At 34.3% G+C, this 21,328-nt stretch overlaps 1 protein-coding gene across 1 annotated transcript; it reads left to right on the top strand.

Moving 5' to 3' along the window:
• The first annotated feature begins 274 nt into the window (after positions 1 to 274).
• On the top strand, positions 275 to 19,128 carry LOC149795997 (uncharacterized). Its single transcript, XM_089965914.1, has 12 exons — positions 275 to 526; positions 2,799 to 2,831; positions 3,342 to 3,438; positions 4,882 to 4,973; positions 7,846 to 7,936; positions 10,511 to 10,581; positions 10,978 to 11,131; positions 11,845 to 11,915; positions 12,871 to 12,964; positions 13,812 to 13,888; positions 16,387 to 16,474; positions 17,207 to 19,128. The coding sequence occupies exons 1-12, from the start codon at positions 466 to 468 to the stop codon at positions 17,802 to 17,804; spliced, it is 1,527 nt and encodes a 508-aa protein (XP_089822040.1). The 5' UTR covers positions 275 to 465; the 3' UTR covers positions 17,805 to 19,128.
• Positions 19,129 to 21,328: the final 2,200 nt, after the last annotated feature.

The raw sequence follows: 21,328 nt of genomic DNA on the forward strand, positions 1-21,328 counted from the left end.
GAGAGAGAGAGAGAGTTTTAACCAGGCCAAACCAGTCATTTATTTACTAAAATAATACAGCAATTTGCCGTTATGAGCTGGCCACACCAAAAACACCGTTTCATGCGATCGACACGCATAAATAACAGTTAAGTCCAACAAAAATAACAGGCAACAAATTGCTTCTCCTTGTTCGTATTAGCTAGGGATGGATTTGCGTGAATCATAACACTGTAGCTAGGACAAATTAATTCATCAAAGCTGTCAGACCAGACAAGACAACGTCATTTCCTTTTATGTGTGTACCATAGATATCGACAACAATAAATGTGAACTGATTGCAGGTGAAATAACGTCACACGTCCGGTATTAGCGCGATAGCGTGGGCCTTCTATAAAATTTCGGACTGTTTTGATTTAGTTTCAATTGCGAACCACATTTGATTCAACAAGGCAGATAAACGGACTGCAGAAACGTATTGAGGATATGGGTCGTCACTTAAAAACAGTTTCGATTTTGTTCGTATCAGCGATAGGATTTTTTAATGGTAAGTTGAACAAAAAAATTGTTTTCCAACATTCTTCCTGATCGTTCTTTCTTTATTGTGTATGCATTATAATTACTCTCAAAATAATGCTCCTTTTGCAGGTAGTCCTTTACTTGGGAACATCTGGCAAAATGGACTTTAAATATTTTATCACCTGTCACATTCCACCTTTTAGGTCTTGGGTTTCCCATATCACACAAGTGTATGACCACACATCGGAGAAGAGATGCCCCCAGGATAATTTAGGTCAATAAAGTATTTAGTTAACCATAGAGATGCGTGAGGTGCATACTTATTATGCACGCTAACGTAAAGTTGGGGAAATATGAACCAAAATTAACGACATGTAAGGAGAAAAGTTCACAATAAATTAAAATGTTTAATTAGCATTTAAAATAAATTAAAATGTTTGCTGCTCCTTATTAGCGCATTAATGCTATGATCACATTGCTCGATCAACATGTAAAGATTTTTAAAAGCAGCGTTTCAAGATGACAATGCATTTGTTTAAAATCTGGGATAATATATGCTGACACAGATAAATGTACGAATTTGGAATAGTGGATAAACAATGGATTCGTTGACCCCGACTCAGCAAACATTTGTATTACGTAATAAGATTTGACATAGGTAAGAGTTCTACAAAAGATTGAACATCCGTCATCAAGACGGCGAATGTTCTTTTTGATGTGACGAACACGTTCCGACTAGTGGAAAGGCATTTGTCACCTTTACATCAACATATACCTACATTTGACAAATTACTGACTTAACAGATGGTATTACCTTTTTAGTATATATATATATATATATATATATATATATATATATATATATATATATATATATATATGACAAGAGAAGCGATTATTTGGACGATTTGAGAAATCTTTGTAAAATGATTTTTATGATGGTTAATCCAATTATAAAATTGAAAGCATCCCTTAAGTTAAGAAATTGCTGTAAAGTTTACTGCAATAACGACTCGAACTGAATGCTAAACATTTTGTTTCCAGTTGGGATGGAAGAAAATTGCTCTTTTTGTGTCATAAAAGTAGAAAGCCTTAAGCCTGTGATGTACAGTTTGGAATAGTTTGACGTCACGAAGAGCTTGTTTACACAATAGAGCAATAAAAACACATATTTTGACTTGTGGATTTCCTGGAGCGAACATTCTAACATGTATTTCAGTTATAAACCAAAATTTAGCATTAATGTATCGTGATAGTTTCTTAAAATAATGTTGTCTGTATTAGCGTCAGCGCAGTTGTCGTCATTTTCATCATCGTTATCATCATTTTCTTTCCTTAGAAAAAGATTAATTAGAAAAATAACAAGTATGCAGGTGTCCTAAAAGGAAAAGAATACATTGTGTTCATATGTACATAAATTAAAAGGAGTAAGTAAAATGTGCAAATTATTTACCGTACAGATAAGTTGTACTATGGTTGTTCTGCCTAAATACATGTACAATTGTCCCGTTTGTGATTTTCTATTTGAACTTGGGGTGGGTGTAACACAGTGTATCGCCATGGTCGCATAAAGACCGTGTAGTGTTCCCTGGCTGCAAATAAAAGCCGTTAACGAAGACCGCTTCGTATAAATTAAGAACTATCATCTCCGACCAAGCGACAGTTTGACAAATGAGCGACAACCGAAAACCTACTTGCGTCAAAGCCACCTAGTACATGGTTGGCAAAAACGGTAGAGTATACCTGAAATAAATGTCAAATATGAAAGATGACTCGTGCACAACCATGTGAAATATAGTGTTACACGTTATAGGAGACGAGAATGAAATAATGTACAATAAATAACGTGAAGTGTTAAACATTATAGCAGACGAGAATGAAAGAATGGTAATAAAGAACATTAATTGTTACACAATTTAGGAGACGAGAATGAAAGAATGTGTAATAAAGAACATGAATTGTTACACAATTTAGGAAACGAGAATGAAAGAATGTGTAATAAAGAACATGAATTGTTACACAATTTAGGAGACGAGAATGAAAGAATGTGTAATAAAGAACATGAATTGTTACACAATTTAGGAGACGAGAATGAAAGAATGTGTAATAAAGAACATGAATTGTTACACAATTTAGGAGACGAGAATGAAAGAATGTGTAATAAAGAACATGAATTGTTACACAATTTAGGAAACGAGAATGAAAATATGTGTAACAAATATTAAAGATTGTTTTGGATATTCAATTAGTATACACTGCATATTATATGCCATACATTCATTACTTTTTCATTCTTTCAGTCTTCGTGTCCGCCCAGACAACGAATATCGACAGTAAGTACTACACTGGTTATGGTGGAATGACACTTTAAACAGTTAAAAGTATTTAACAAACAAATCAACAGTAGAAAGAGAAATTTTTTTAACATGAATCAGTCTATAGCAGCTGGTGATTTTTAAAACCATTGTCTAATACTTGCATCGGTGTAAGAGCATGCTGAATATTAGTGAGAAAGGAAATATAAATTTGTCAGCGCATGATTCGGAAATGTTTGTATTAAGAAGTGCTTGTCTCCACATATGTCAACCAATAAAATATCCTGGCAGTTTGGCCTTTAATATTCATCAAATTATTTTCCACTCAGGTACAAAATTAACCGTGTACATGGATATTATCTGTTCTTGTTTTGACGAAGATCTCGTAAATGCCAAGCAGGCGAAACCAATGCACACCTTTCAACTTCAGTATTGGATTATCCTTTCTGATTTACTATTTTTATGAAAGTTCCGATCGTCAGGTCACTCTGCTCAAACTTCATATGAATCTTCCGTATTTTATTTCAGACGAGCCATGTTACCCTGGCAACGCTTGGCTCAGTTGTCTACTGGATCCTTGTAGGTTTTCGCCCAAGTGTAAGGCTTTTCCAGGAGCACAGTGCTTGTTAGTATTTTTACTTTTGCACACACACACACACACACACACACACACACACACACACACACACTAAATATGCAAGGTGCACCAAATCTATTTTTTTAAATGATCCATATGCCATCATTCCTGTTCGCACGCTTTAACATAAATTATAATTCGTGCAAAACATATACAACACAATATGCCCTAAATACTGTATGAAGAAGCTACATTAAGCGACTAGTCCTAAGTGTCTGTATGTCTGTCTCTCTTATGTATGTATATATGTATGTACGCTCGCACACATGTACGTACGTATGTGTGTGTGATTTGGATTTTTAATATAGCATTAACAATTTTTCAGTCATATCGCTACGATGTATGCAGTGTTGCAGTTTATAGTAATGTCTAGCACTGGGGCATCATGCTCCAGACATGTAGCATAATGTCCCACCCAGTCACATTACCCTGACACCAGGCCGACTAGTCCTAACACTAACCTCTTAATGCTGAGCGCCAAGCGAGGCAGCTGTTAGTACCATTTTTATAAGTCTTTAGTATGACACGGCCGGGGATCGAACCCACGACCTCACGCATCCGAGGAGAACGCTCTAACCTCAAGGCCAACTTAATGGTCCATACATATGTATGTATGTATGTATGTATGTATGTATGTATGTATGTATGCATGTGTCGACCTTTCCGGTGGCATAAGTGGTTAGAGCGTCCGTCTTGGTATCGGAAGATCTCGGATTCGAACCCTGTCCGAATCATATCAAAGAATAATAAAAATATTACTAGCAGCTGTCTGACTGTGCGTTCAGCATTAAGAGGTTACTTTTAGGACTGGTCGGCCTGGTTTCAGGTGGTACGTGATGCTATATGTCTGCGGCATAATGTCCCAGGCCTGAACATCAGTATGAACTGCCACAATGCAGACATCGTAGCGATATGAGTGAATTTGTTTTAAGGGTACCTTAAAAATCTAAGTCACACACACACATTATATCTAAGTATGTATTCATGTGTCCCTACGATATAAACTTCAGAATATCAATGTACAGTACGTATACACAAAACCACATTAGTACAATTGACTAAACCATGCCTTAGTCAGACATCACACACAATAAAGAGACATATTGGACGATAAAAATAGTTGAAAAACAGTCACTTTAAATTGTTGTCAGAATTAACACGTCACATAAATATATCTTACAAGAAACGTGTTTAAACTTGCTAAACGTCGGTTTCCGTTCTCATTCTTATAAAACGAACGAGTAAAATGCGAAATGACATATTGCAGTATATATAAAAACTGCTGAAGCTATCATTACCATTTTTATTGCGTTTATATATGTGACATATAACAGTATGAAGGTTTAGTTAGTTGTGCGGAATGCACGTGGTTACGTTCACATTTTAACGAGTGTATTACATGTTCTTTATCAAGCCTACATTCCCTTGTAGTTCCTACAGAACTAGATGCAATGGTTGCAAAGCCTTGTGGATCGTGGATGGGCATATGGTGAACTGCTCACGAAGCGCAGCTGGAACTAAAGGTCAGTAAAGTTGAAACATCTATCAGCATGATTGTGTTCAGGCGCTTGTGACCAGAAATATGTCTCGGGATAAATCATGACTTAGATGTTTTGATGACTTCGCTTCAAGCTGAATTCTAATCATCAATCAATTTCTTTTCATCTTAACAACACACCCATTAAGACAGAACTAAACAACGGCGAAACAATTTTCTAGTCATGTACCTGGAATGAACACTAATAATTACATAAATGATTGTATCAACACAGTTTTACGTTAAACTGTATTCCAGTGTGGTATGGGAACAATGCCATTGCGTGAGCTTTGTTTATTCAGAGTTCTTATTTCAGTGGTTTCTTTGCTTTTATGTTTGATATACTAACCATAATAATGGTTATGGATCTGAGAGCTCAAGGATTAAAATAGTTGTATGTTCCATTACATTTTTATAATTCCTTCAAAAATTATGTAAAAGCAAGAAAAGTCATTTCTGCAAGAAAGCCGCCGATTTTAACAAAGCACACTAACTTTACCTTAAAATACTTAAATTAATTTTCAGAGTGCAGGCATTACTATTTTCTGAAAGTACACTTATTAAATTTTAATGGATCAAAAAAACTGTAAAAGGGAATTAGCTCATTTTCAAATCATAGCTAACATTCTTCTACGAGATCCACCTTAGAAATAAAGCATTGCCGTCTACACTGAAACACAAATAAAGACAGCTTTCAGAAATCAGAATGAAGATGGAGATTATTAAACGTCCTTAGGATATGTACATTTATATTTTTATCACAAAGACTGCTGGTGGAAAAGTCGGGGAGATAATATTTTTTTAAATTTTGAACTTAGTTCAAAAACACAAAACTTCGGATCTGTATCTTTAAGGATATTTCTGAAGAAAACGGCTTGACGAAAAACAAAAGGTAATTAGGAGATAAAATTCTCGCTCTCTTTATGCAAATTAATGTTCGTATATTTGAAGAACATGTCGTAAAGAGTATTACAAAAGACGAACATTTCGTAAAGAGTATGTACAAAAAACAAACATGTAAAGAGTATGTACAAAAGACAAACATGTCGTAAAGAGTATGTACAAAAGACGAACATGTCGTAAAGAGTATGTACAAAAGACGAACATGTCGTAAGGAGTATGTACAAAAGACGAACATGTTGCACAAATTATTACAAAAGACAAACATGTCTTAAAAAGTGGATGCAAGTGTTACGACTACAAATAATACGAATAGTAGGAGTATGTAATGTTTTGTGTAACACAATGAAGAGGATAGTCCTAACAACGAAAAGACAAGAGTCTACTACACTTTATTCCTTTGCACATCATTCATAAAACTTGGTACATTGTAACAACAGAAGATAAGTTGTAACAAATCTTTTGAACGTGTTCATGCGTTTGGTACATCGTAGCAATATACATTAGGTTGTACAAAATCTTTTGAAAGTGTTCATGCGTTTGGTACATTGTAGCAATATACATTAGGTTGTACAAAATCTTTTGAACGTGTTCATGCGTTTGGTACATCGTAGCAATATACATTAGGTTGTACAAAATCTTTTGAACGTGTTCATGGGTTTGGTACATTGTAGCAATATACATTAGGTTGTACAAAATCTTTTGAACGTGTTCATGCGTTTGGTACATTGTAGCAATATACATTAGGTTGTACAAAATCTTTTGAACGTGTTCATGCGTTTGGTACATCGTAGCAATATGCATTAGGTTGTACAAAATCTTTTGAATGTGTTCATGCATTGTAGCAATATACATTAGGTTGTACAAAATCTTTTGAGTGCATTCATATGCTTTTTGTACTTTGTAACAATAGAGGATAAGCTGTACCAAATGTGTTGACTGTGTTCATATGCTTGGTAAATTCTAAAAATATACATTAAGTTTTAAATAATACATTGGACGTTTTCATACGCTTGGTACATTGTAACAATATATAGGATAAGTTGTACAAAATCCTTTGAACATATTCAGTATTAAACACAGCAATATATAACAGTGTCTTATGTTTAACTGCATTGCATCAATAGACGCAAAAAACATCTTTCACTGTCCTTATTGTTTCTAATTATTACTTGCACAAATTTCGAGCAAGAATTCTATCATAGAACTGTTAATGTCCGCCTCTCGAATACTCCATCTCAGAAATAATATTGTTTATCTCTCGGAATTTTTTGGGTCTGTCTTTCGATATACTTCTTGAGATTCCTTAAAAAGCATAAACCATAGATTGTCATAGTGCCCTATCCAGATATATCGGGAGGGGGAAAGGATAACGGGGGAGGGGGAACACTTGAGGCGAAGAGGAGAGGGAACACCGGAAAGTGGAAGCTCTGGAGACGGAGACCACTGGAAGCTTCTGTATGTCAAGGGTTTCCAGGGCATAATGTTAACCATCCAACTGTATGGTAAACTTACTTAAGGAAGCGTTCCGGATGTTTCGTACTCATTTATATGATCTCCCGCCCTCCCCTCCTCTCCTGCGTTAAACTTTCGTATATCAAAATACCTAAAGTAAGAATTATGCACTTACGCAGCAAAATCAATTTAATATCTGATTTCTATTTTTAAGGCTGTATGTTTAATATATCTTGTAATGAATAGTATATTAGAATATATTTGCTCAAAATTATGCGAAATATTCAGAATTCGTTTCCCAAAACTTAAACAGGAAAAACCAGCAATGATAAAGGTTTGCAAAACGTGTTCCCATGCAATTCAGAGACACAAAAATCAACAGAAACGTATGTAATAGGTAGACGAATTCGTGTATTCGTAAGTCCGCGACTAAAATCACATCAATTTCGTACAGAGCAATACATATTATATAGTAGTATAGCAGCTATTTGCTTTCGCTTCAGTTTGTCCTAATGGTGAGCCGGTAATTGAATGTCGGGTGAATTCCTGTGCCAAACTTTGTGATCATCCCCAATTTGCAAACGCTGAGTGTCGGTAAGTATCATATTAATTGTTTTTTTTTTGTGTGCTTTTTGGCATTGCAACACATTATTACAACATATTAGGCAAGTAGTGTAAAATACCTTGGCCAAAGACCCACTACTGTACCTGATTCGGACGTATCCAAAGGAAGGAATCGATCACAAACACCTCTGGTCACGAGTCCAAACGCTTGTACCGCTAAGCCACCGTGGCTATCGTACCAAAGGCACTCCACATATTAAAAATCCATTTGTATTGTATGGTTATGCAAACTAGAGATATTTAAACTTTTCTTATGTTCTTGAATTAACATAATATGAAGACATTTTGAATATAGTCACATGTTACATACAAAAATGCATTCATTGTAGTATCCGTATTATTCAGTAAGTAACCACGACAATAAGAATAACATTTATTGTGAAATAATTCATTGTTTACATATGAATTAATCTAGCTTGTGTCTGTCTTATGTGTCAAATTGTGTCCACAAATGAAATACACTCCAATCAAGTTCATCTAATGTTGTGGTGTTCGACAGGGGTCTGTTCTTGAACCTGTTCTCTTCATTCCATACACTCAGCCGTTCTCAAGTGACTCGCCATTGGTACGCTGATGACACCCAATATACAAATCTAGCCATCCAACTGACGTTGATGCTACCAATGTGTAGAGAGGTACATTTCTGACGTGAAATCATGGATGACATGTAACAAGCTGCAGATGAATGATGATAAAACTGAACCCATTCTGATTACAACACAAAGACTTTCTCATTCTCATCCTTTACCTCAAACAATAAATATCAGCAATACCAACATTAAATTCACACAGTCAGTACGACACCTCGGTGTTACTCTCGACAGTACTCTCACGTTGTACCTAAATATCACTAACATTTGCTAGGCTGCATATCTTGAGCTGAAACACGTGTGTGTTCATTAGTACTTTCAAGACTGGACTACTGTAACTCAATTCTGTCTGGTTCGTCTCAATATCTACTCCAGAAACCTCAAAAAGTTTAAAACACAGCTGCTCGAACATCCTTAGAAAACCACGATCAGCACACACATACCCCTTGCTATTTACCCTACACTGGCTATCCATTCTATCCAGAATCAAACACACAATTTGTTTTCAGTGATACGTTTCACTGACGGACTCCAATCCCAACTACCTATCCGACCTCACTCATGTGTACACACCAGCAAGATACTTACAATCCTCTTCTGACAATCGAATACTCATTATTCCCACGAAGAAAACGAAGTAATATGGACAACGTTCTTTTTGCATACCAGGGCACAGCAACGTGCAACGAACTGACCACTGAATTTAGACAAACAGACACAGTGATCTCATTCAAGAGTGCTCTCAAAACTCGCATATTTTGACTGCAAGAACAAACTTAAAGACCTAATAATGTTTCCTACCTTAAATATTTTCAGCATGTTTTATGTTTTCTAATTTCATGGTGTTTATTTTTTGTAATCATATCATTATGTACGTCTCTAATGTTGTAAAGCGCTTAGAGCTTCTAAAGATTAGGCGCTATACAAAGTCCTCATTATTATTATTATTATTATTATTATTATTATTATTATTATTATGCTAGAGATGGGATAAATTACTTTGAAACGCAATCAGTTAAATTACAATTATTTTAAGGGCTTTAATTCTAATTAAGACTATAGGTATCATTGCGCATTTAGACAGAAATACTGAATCATTTAGAATGTAACATTCTACATTTTGATTACTTTTATCATCTTTATTCATGCGAATCTCAAAACATATTTTTGTAAGTGTCTTAGATATAACATATCAATCTATATTACCAGAAACATTTTACGGAAAAAGGGCACTTCATAAAATTTCGAATCACATTTTAAGTGTTATTTTTTTCCATAAACATGTCGATACAAAGCTAAACAAACCAAGTTTTGATTTCGGTATTTTAAAATTTCTTTTGAAATTTTGATTTTGATTTTTACAAAAAATATATCACGGTAATCGATAAAATTATGTGTACATTATCATTTACTTACATCCAGAGAAATATGCACTTTATATATTTAAAAGCACCAGAAGATAGACGAAGGAAATTGAAAGAAAACAATATGCTTATCTGATACTTTGTCAAATATTTCTAGCGGCAGTAGTCTGTAATACGTGGTAGGAGGATGTGCACTGATTACGAACACAATATGATTTCCATCTAAACTAAAAGTGCGTGACATTATTGTGTCATTCTTGCAAATGTGATCTTCAGAATGACCAATCAGATTTACCGATACAGTCTTACTTTCATACGTGAAGGACGATGCTCCATTATAATACATAGGAGGTAGTCGGTAAAATATTATTAAAAATCTAGATAGCTATTGCTATTAAAGTATACATACCTATATATATATATATATATATATATATATATATATATATATATATATATATATATATATATATATATATATATATATATATATATATATATATATATATATATATATATATATATATATATATATATATATATTCTGCTATAAATCTTGATCATTTGCATACCATGTTATAATTTTTTAGACAAAATAACTGTGGAGGTTGTACAGCGGAATACCTTGTTGAAGGCCAATGGAGAATGTGTCCAAATGCAGGTAAGGATAAAATAGTAAACACTATTTTTATTACACCTGTCGCCATTCGTCTAGTTTCTAGTAGGTTTAATGTCTTTCTAGCTAATATATAAACGGTTATCTTTCTGGTCGACTGTAAACGGATCAATAAAATAACAGTGGACAATATACTAACTATGCAGTGTTTCAGCTTGAGCTGCCACATCGGAAATAGTCCCTTCCTCTCTGAATGAAAACACCATATGTCGAGAGACTGCAGTGTTATGTTTCACTAAACAAGATAAGTCGTAGTCGTAGCCATGAAAATGAAATCCATCTAGATCTACGAGTTCCAAAAGATGTAGCTGCAACATTGAAATGTCATATGTTCTCGTTATTTGCATTGCTTAAAACTGTAGAATGTGTTTTACCTTACAGATTTATCCATCCAATTTGATACAGTGGTCCGCGCCATGTCAAGTGGCGCCGTGCAGGTGGAAACTCCATGTGCGCAGGGTCAAGCCAGGGTTATGTGCACTCAGGACGTTTGTCTAGGACAGACGTGTCCTAATTTTCCTAATGCAGAGTGCAGGTATTTTGAATTATTCGACGTAATATGTACACACATATGTACACAAATAGACAAAATATATGACAGGACTGAGAAAAAATTACATTTTCTGATTTGTTCATATAAAATCTGCATTCGTTTGCACATCATAAATCAATTTTCTACTTGCTTTTGATGTATGGAATCCTGGGAAAGTTCCTTGCTATTGTATCTAGCAAAGAACGTGTTATACATCCTCAGTTAAATATTTGTCTAGATGTTTACTCAAGGCAAACTCATTCTTTGAGTACCTCGAAGAAAAACAAGTAAAGCAGTGTATTGATACAAATATTTTTGTATAGCCATATCTGTTAACCAAACAAGCCTAGAAACATCTAAAATCTCGAAAGAAACCAATCGCAGTTTAAAACTAAGTCCGTGCGTCTAGAAATAAAATTAAAGTAAAATTATTTGCATCATTTGCAACGTGACCCTGACTATTTCTTGAAAGACTACTATTCTCAAAACTCGTCGGCATGATTGTCATTTGTTTTGCATCATGACACAATGAAGGTTGAAACATTGGAATAAACAAACAACAAAGAATTAATTAAATGAAATATAAATAGTTTTGTTTTTGATGAGCATAGAAAAATTCAAATTGAAAGCTTTGATGTTTGTTTTATTCTATCTTTAACAATGTAGTTAGTTAATATTCATTTGTATTCATGCATGCTTGTTTTAATACATTATAGGCCAAACGGATGCGGCGGTTGTCGTTCTGAGTGGTACGTGGGATCCCAACTTGTGGACTGTTTTGCAAGCAGTAAGTAGATGTAAATACATATTAACACGTTCACTTTCATGCAACCATACATACATACATACACGCAAACTCACGCACGCACGCACGCACGCACGCATCCATCCATCCATCCATCCATCCATCCATCCATACATACGTATATACATAAGGGTTCAGGAGATTAATTGTGGCATTTTCTGTCATTCTGAGCTAATACATTTTCAAACAATGACAGTGCATATTAGTGAAATAAGATACATATCTTACAACAACCACTATTAAAGAAATGTTTCCAATTGTAATATTTATATTGAAATAAAATTGCAGATTATAATATTTATAATGAAATATATTACAATTTTATACCATAAAACCACATTTTGAAATAGTCCCTTTCATTGCATTAGGGTTTTGCGATGGCACGCTATTTTAACCAAATGTATTTATGACCAGTTTTGTTTGCAAGAAATAAATCAGTCTATCGCTTGGAAACGTAATTAAAGGGACATAATTATAAAATTCGTTGAGACTGCATGCAATCATGATCCATTTTGTAACAAGAATAATTCAAATGTGGAACTGTTGCTTCATGGCAAGAAATGTTGCCATGCCTTCGTTGAGATCACTCTATATACTATCACGAGAGAGATGTTAATGCAAGGTACTATTATTGCCGTTTTTGGCAATGTGTGTTTTTATTTATTATGGGCATTAAAAAAGGAACGGATACATTGTCCATCATGATTAACATGTAATGCATGGCTTATGGTTGAGGGTGAGACTTAAAGACATTACATTTCAGCTTGGTAATGCTTGGCGGATATTATGAAGTACGAAATGATTATAGATGACGTATTTGTAGGGCAAAAAGGTGAGTTTATCTGACAAAATACAAACTTACGGGTGTAAAAGGATGAAGTACCAGACTTGTCTTATATCCCTAAAAAAATAATACACATATTTTGTTCCATGTTAGCCTGTCCGCCTGGAGTACCGGAAGTGAGGTGTGTGGATGACCCCTGTAAATATTTCGGTCCTTCGTGCCCCAACCACAAAGAAGCTGTATGCAGGTGAGGAAACTAGATCAGCTAGTAAAATTGTTAACTAGGTCAGATGGTAAAATTTTTAATTTTATTTAGGTTTAGACGATTGGGTAAATGTGTACGCTAAAGATTAACATCCAGTAAATGATGAGAAATGACGTTCACCAGAGCAACATTTAACTTGTTCATTTACAACAGTTATTTGTTGAAAACATTTTCTGAATGTGTGATGAGTTATCTGTTTTCGTTATTCTTAAGTATACACGAGACTTCTTGCAGTTGACTACATGCTTTCCATAACAGACCGAGTATACTGGAAGCTCATTATGTATTCTTATTGCGATTTTAGCGGCCAAAAGACGTGATTCGTTTCTGTGAACACATAAAAAAAACTCACGCTCGACAATGTGCATAAAAATACACTCACCAGCGAGCTGCCCAAAAAAGAATAACAAAAATATACGTAAAGTACAGTTGAGAAAAAAATACCCACCAATTAAAATGTCCTTGGCTTAGCTGCCCTGAAACTCCAATTTTCGTAACATCCGCTAGTGCAAGCATTATTTTCAATTCCGTCTGCCATATTGCATTAGCTGGAATATCTTGATACTATTCTCGTATGTCTTCATCAGCATCATCATTTATCATCGTAACTTGTTCTAGGTTTAAATATTCCTATTCGTTTTCATTAAACGCGGAGAAGATCATTGAGGTTAAAAGAAATTCATCAACTGAGTAAAAATGTGCAAATTATCAACTTCTATGCAAATCATCAATATTTTAATAGAACTATATAATATTTGTGAAAATTTCGAAAGCTTTTTTTAACGCTGATTTTGATAGAAATTCTATAATACTATGTTATATCTTTCAGAGCAAGCACCTGTGGGTCTTGTAAAGCTAAATTCTATCTGAACGGAACAGAGGTGAAATGTTTTCTGCCTTCACGACGTAAGTGTGCATTTATCATAGTTTTATATTCATATATATATATATATATATATATATATATATATATATATATATATATATATATATATATATATATATATATATATATATATATATATATATATATATATATATATATAATTCCCCGTTATATCACGCTATCAATTACTGGATCCCTTGCACCACTTCAAAGGACTGTTGTTCGCCATATGATATATATTCTTCATAGTATTCTTAATATCAATCTGGTATGACTCGGTCTACCTTAGATGTATTCTAAGAAAATTTATGCCCTGTATTTTTTGTCACTTTTGCGTATACGTCCGCATTTCTTTCATTTTATCTTCCTCTGATTTCTGAATCAGTAATATATCAAGACACTGTCACATACGAAAGAGAAAATACTTCAAAGGTTCCGCAACGATCCATCGCCTTACTTTGTCTAAGGCGCCATCGTACTCTCTTACACCATTTCCAAGAAACCAGCACAAAGACCAAAGGTCTTCAAATAAATGGCGAGCTCCAAATATTGGCAAGATCTCAAACATATTCAATCAAAGTTGGAGTAATATAATCCAGGATGAGATAATGCGGTCCTTCTTAAGGAGGAAATTTAAACATCAATATGTTGTCATATAAGCAGCCATCGAAAAACTAAACCAGGAGGTAAGTTCAGTTTCCACAGAGGAACGATTAAAAAACGTTTACCTCTGACTTAAACAAGGATCAACAAATATTATCTTTAAAGCTAAACAAAGTCAGAGAACGGAAACTCAAAACATTCAACCTGCAACCAAGAAACTTCAACTAATGAAATTTCTCCAAAAATACAAATAAGAAGAAAGGTCACCGTAAAAGGAAGAAACAATACACAACGAAAATTTCTTCCAAGGTATTAACATTAAACTAGCTAATCTCTTAAACACGCAACTTACAGAGGCAGAAATAAAACCGTTTTCAAAAGGTTTGTCTTGCTCCTAAAAAAAGTAGTAGTCTACCGCAGAAGGAAAAACCTCAAATACATCGTATTTATATAGCAAATAGATAGTATACCATTCTAGCAAAGCTGGTGCCTATGGTAAACAGTGCAAAACCTGTCAAAATATGATAAAAACAAGCATCGACGAGTGAAAAATTTAGCATACATGGTCCAAACATTACGTGCCAAAGATAGAATGTAATTTATCTCAATACATGTAAGATCTGAGGCCTTCAGACTGTGGGCGAAACTGAAAACCTATACAAAAGGATCAATTTTCTTAGACCTGATTGGATGAAAAATAAGATGTACAGAATTCCGATTGCAGAACACTTATTTTCCCTTGGGCACACTTTCAGCGATGTAATACTTACTGCAATTGTTTACAACCCCAACTGGAGTTCCGAAACCAGATAGAAAGAAATCTTAACACTGAAATAAAGCGGTTTAAACCCAAAAAACTAGAAATATGACGGCTACAATTCTTTAATATAAAAACAGGTGGCACACTAGGTTCACCTTTTGTTGATCAACACCAACAAATACATATACGAATATACATCATCAGTCTAGATTAGGCCAACTAGACGAAGCATCGAACATTCTTAAGATTAAATTCCATTAGATATAGTTGTGTAAACTTGTGTTGTTTCAGTGCTTTTGTGTTTATTCACCGTCTTGCCTCTCTTTTGTGTTGCCTATGACAAAGATTCAGTCAGGGTTGAAAGCGCTCGGGCTAGTTAAAAACTAGATTTTGCACCGTTCGTCGTTATATATATATATATATATATATATATATATATATATATATATATATATATATATATATATATATATATATATATATATATATATATATATATATATATATAGTGAGACAAAGCGCTATTCGTTGCACAGACATTTTACCTAACGATAACTCATCTAAACGGTGCTTGTTTAGTTTCATTTTCCTAAATGAACCGCCGCAGACTCTATTTGACTTGAGAATGTTTGACTCAAAAAGACCGGATTGGTGTTGAAGATATGGCCATATGTCTACACTCACATGTAACTTCATTAATTCAAACTACCGATATCTCCAACTGATTTATAAAGACCCCTGGGGGCTCGGGATATCGATGTTTTACTGTATCTTGAAAACGTAGCCATTTGTATGTCAGAAGGGTATTATGATGAAAGCTTTCATAAGATGACATTGACCATATGACGTTTTATAAGAAAATCAGGGATAAAACTTTGAAAGGTTACGTGATGTCATATGGCTACATGCATATCATCATGACAATCCTAGCACAGAGTTACAGAAGCTTCAAAATCTATATTGAACAAAGTCAATGTCTGTAATTATATGACTAATTTAAATTTTACATTTATCTTAATATCCTATGGATTTTAGGAGACCAGCTGATTCAGTTCACATTTGTGCGATGATTCATAAAAGATGGACATTCTGTAATTCGTTTCACAGGCATTATATAAAAAGATAGATTCATTAAGAGCATTTATACATTTTCAGCGTGTCCTGCAGGTGTGACGGCACTAACCTGTCCTCCGAGTACTTGCCCGTCTCTGTTATGTGGCTCAAACTTCCAGGCAATGTGCAGGTAGGTTCATAAATGCTAATGCGACATCATAGGCGACAACCATGATCCGTGAAGAAGATCAGTTGGATGAACATGCTCTTTTCACAAAAACAAATGTAGAGAAAGCAAAAATATCAAGTTCGTCTAAATTTATGGATATTTGTAACGATAGACAACATGTATTTCATTATTATAAAAACGCCCTGGGACCTATCACTTTCTTGCTTGGCTGTTATGCTTTTAAAAGGTGTCCAACCATGTTCCCCTGTCTCGTATCGCTTAAAAATACACAAGTTCTTTTTTTATGTAGAAAGGGATATATGTGTCGCACATTCAATGCTAAATATGACTGAGCTGCTATAATAATTTCCTTCGCCAATTGGTCATTGGACTAATTAAGAGATATGATAAAGCCAACGTGCATATTAAGTGAGACATGAAACTTGAAATTTTGACACAAAATCAGGCTTGCGTATTTATTCCGCATACCTATTTTACTGGACGGGAGACTTGTTTGTCAAAAAACAAATTCGAATGTCTATTTAAGACATTAACCAGGTTCTGAAAATAATCGGTTTTCTGTACGTCACAGAAGATTTTGCGATCCTAAATAACTTTGGCGAACTTGCAAAAACAAAACAGAAACCTAAATCTACGTCTTGTATTATTATCAAGCATTTTGCGATAATAAGTGACGACAAGCTCTGCACTTTTTCAGAAGCTATTCAAGTACCCATTTCTGCTTGTTTTCAGAGTAGATAGGTGTGGAGAGTGCAACTTCGAATTTGTCCACATCCTGACTAACGAGATCGTCACCTGTAGAGAGTGGGGTAAATTTGCACCAAACAACACCAACATAGTGCCTGTAGCCGCTGCTCCTAAAAGAGAGGTAGTTTTCTTGCCAAGTGATCCCCTTGTTGCAGCAGTGGAAGGAATTCCTGTGCCAGACCTAAGTAACCAACCTCGATTTGAAATGCCTTCAGGTAATGGGACATCTGGAGGGATACCCATATCTCCTCCGCCTGTGATACCACCCACACAGCCAGTAGTTATCGAGATTCCATCAAATGTTCAGAGTTCTGTACCTAAGTCAACAGTTGCTCCTAGCAATGTTGAAATTCCACAAGTACCTAAGTTACCAAGCAATCAAGGACAACTCGTACCACTGGGGCAACCCATTGTACAAGCTCCAGCTCTTCCAACAACATTTCCAACTAAAAAACCATCTTTGCCGGATCCAAAGATAGTACCAGTTCTATCATCGGGGACCAGAACAAATGTACAAAATCCTAATCCAATAAATACTTTTAGTAGATCACGTACCTCTCGAGGCATTATAATTTCTGATTAGCGTACTTTTTCAATGGTTTCTTTCGCACTAAAGATTAAAAAACTAATACTTAATTGTTTAAAGAAAATATTTGTACAGCTACAAAATCATTCTTGATGTACTACGTTTTCATTTCAAAGAGATGATTATTCATCGCAAAAAGATGGCCATGTTCTACAGCTCTGGCCCATTTTGATAATTTGTCTTCCTTCAGACAGCTTTGGGATAAATATTATCCGTCATTTGCAACATCCTTATTTTTTCAGCGCTGAAAATACTTTATGTGACCATAACTTGCAGTCATTTCTAAGTGTTTTTAAATCAAGTTTAATTTATATAAATTTACCTATAAAACTATCCTGTGTTATGGACTGCATATTCTTACTGGTCGCTAATCTGTGCTTCGTGTTCTTATTGGACGCTAATATGTGCTTCGAGTTCTTATCGGATTCAAATCTGTGCTCCGTGTTCTTATTGGATGCAAATATATGCTTTGTGTTCTTATCGGATTCAAATATATGCTTCGTGACCTTTATCGGATGTGAATATATGCATCGTGTTCTTATCGAAAGCTATTATGTGTTTCGTGTTTGATATCAAGCAGTCTGTGTTGTCTTACATCCAGTTGTATCTTTATTTCCATTTGTACTCGTTCACAAATGATCACCAATTATATTTCTTTTTTTTTTTAAATCTCTCATACAGCTAGTGGGAGTGCAATTTTTTGTGATCGGTATTTGATACTAAATTGGCGCTTATTCAAAACTTTACCTAAAATCATAGAAATGAAAGATTGTCCATATTATTTGAAAACAAACATTTTCTTAATTTTACAAAAATGAATCCTTAAAGATCTATATGCCTCTATGCCATTGTTTGTTGATATATTTGAAGACATGAAGTCGAGTTAGGTAACCAAAACGTGGCTCCCGATCTAAAAAGGAATAGCCGATTGGAACCCAAACTCATAATTTCCTAGTATAATATACCAGGGTATGTCCATTCATTAGGTATTTTAACCGGAAATAAAAGATGTTGTCAAATGCTCGGGGCACATGATCAAATATGTTGACGTGTGCTTGTGAATCTTGTGTATGCTTTAAAACCTGATACTATTGTTGATGCTTTTAATATCTGGTAGGATACAATCATGTACACGTTTAATAAATGTTAGAATACTATTATTGATGCTTTTAATATCTGATAGGATACAATCATGTACACATTTAATAAATATTAGAATACTATTGTTGATGCTTTTAATATCTGACAGGATACTCTTGTGGGAAATCCAGAAGATATTACATCTTGGATTTATTTTTCATATAAAATGCCTTCTACGATATGTAGTCTTATTTTAAATTGTTATTAGTTATTAAAATCTATCTATCTATCTATCTATCTATCTATCTATCTAGTCACTTCGATTCCTATAGTAACCTTGTACAAGTCGATATTAATATGATACATTTAAGTAAAGTCTATATGTCTTAAATGGAGTTTAATATAAGCTAAGCCTGCATCACTTCATAAGACACTATATGACATTTTAGTAAAGGTCACAAATGAATTGTAATAGAGACTAATACTGCATCACCTCACAAGACTATAAAGTATATATGCCACAAGTGAATGTAAATTTTAATATAGATTACTCCTACATCATCTCATAGGAATAGGACTACATGACATTTAAGTTAAGTCTGTATGTCTCGAATGAAATTGAATAGAAACTAATCTTGCATCGCCTAATGGGATTGCACGACATTTTTAAGTAAAGTCTATACCTCGCTAATAAATTTTGGTACAAAAACCAATCATGCATCGCCTAATGTGAGAGTAGGTCAGTTTAAAGCAGACGTACGTTATCATCTAAAACAATGGCTACATCCAAAACGTACGTTATCATCTAAAACAATGGCTACATCTAAACATTCCGCAACAATAGAGAACTGTTATCTCATTGCATTATTTAGTAAATATATATCTATATACTGTTGAATTATGAATGCACATTAAAACGACATCTTGGTGTCTGATTGACCAAAGCTCAGTGCTTGCCCTGAATTCAAAATGGCATCTCGTTTTCAGTAATTTGCGTATGATATGGCACACGTGAAGTTTAAACTCAAGGAAACTTTTAGGTATTATTTCTAAAATAAAAGAATATTCATGTACTATTTTTCCAGAAAAATTGTCAGGAAATTATCCCCCCCCTTATGTACACCTTTAATTGATTTATGTGGGTTGAGTAGAAAGTCATCGAAAATTTACAAGCTGCCTTTCCGTTCTTAGCATTCATTTCTTATTGGAAGGGGAACATGTATCGCACAAACCTAACGATTATAATACTATAGATGTATTTATACCCATGATGTGGGAGAATCTGCAATGGAATTTAATTTCCTTACCCTCATCCCTAATGGAAATTCAATTTCCTTACGCCCATCCCTAATGGAACTTCAATTTCCTGATCCCCATCCCTAATGGAAATTTAATTTCCTTACCCCCATCCCTAATGGAAATTCAATTTCCTTACCCCCATCCCTAATGGAATTTAATTTTCCTTACCCCCATCCCTAATGGAAATTCAATTTCCTTACCCCCATCCCTAATGGAAATTCAATTTCCTTACCCCCATCCCTAATGGAAATTCAATTTTCTTACCCCCATCCCTAATGGAAATTCAATTTCCTTACCCCCATCCCTACCGTAAGGAGTAACTCCTTCAACATATAATATTCAATTCAATAGTTTATTTTCATTAGCATTTACATGCTTATAGAATACATATAAAAATATTGCCATATGTACAGCTTTAAACAAAAACTTATAACTGCAATCGTCAAGAGCTGAAAAATAGAGGATGGACAAATATACACCATTCTGGTCCTAATTTACTCTAGAAATGATAATATATATCTTATTCTAAACGCTTCATAAACCAGTTAAGTGAACATGTCAGTTTCTTATTACTGGAAGTTAACAATTCAATGTACTTGTGCATGGATGGTTTATTCCAGATGTTCTTTTGAGTGAGGTTTACACGCGAGCTTCTTTACGCAGGACATACTAAAATAAAATGATATTCATCATCAATATCAAGGTTGGCACATAGCATAGAATATCTTTCACTTCAGTCTATTCATTTGCTTCTGTATCTCCACGTTTCTATTTTCAAATAATGGGAAGACACTCGGATTTTTGGCAAAGCTGATCGATGTCAATGGTAATACAAGCAGTTTAAATGATCTTCGAGGCAAAATTAAGCTTTTATATATTTATACAGAGACAACTTGTTATTTAGAATTTGTAATTTATTATTCTAGTCTGATGGCATTCGCATAGAGTCAATTTGTTTTTTAGAACGTGTAATTTGTTATTCTTGTCTGGAAAAAACTTAGAGCAATGTACATAATCAAGGAACATACACACTTCACCAAAATCAAATATATTTAAAATAAATGTTAAGAGTGTAACCCAGTTGATACTATTATTTGATTCATTTTCATTATATAACTTCCGTCATGAAATGCACGGTATAA

Source organism: Sinohyriopsis cumingii, chromosome 7 (genome assembly GCF_028554795.1).
Source record: "Sinohyriopsis cumingii isolate HCF-2022 chromosome 7, ASM2855479v2, whole genome shotgun sequence".
Classification (NCBI taxonomy): Eukaryota; Metazoa; Mollusca; class Bivalvia; order Unionida; family Unionidae; genus Sinohyriopsis; species Sinohyriopsis cumingii.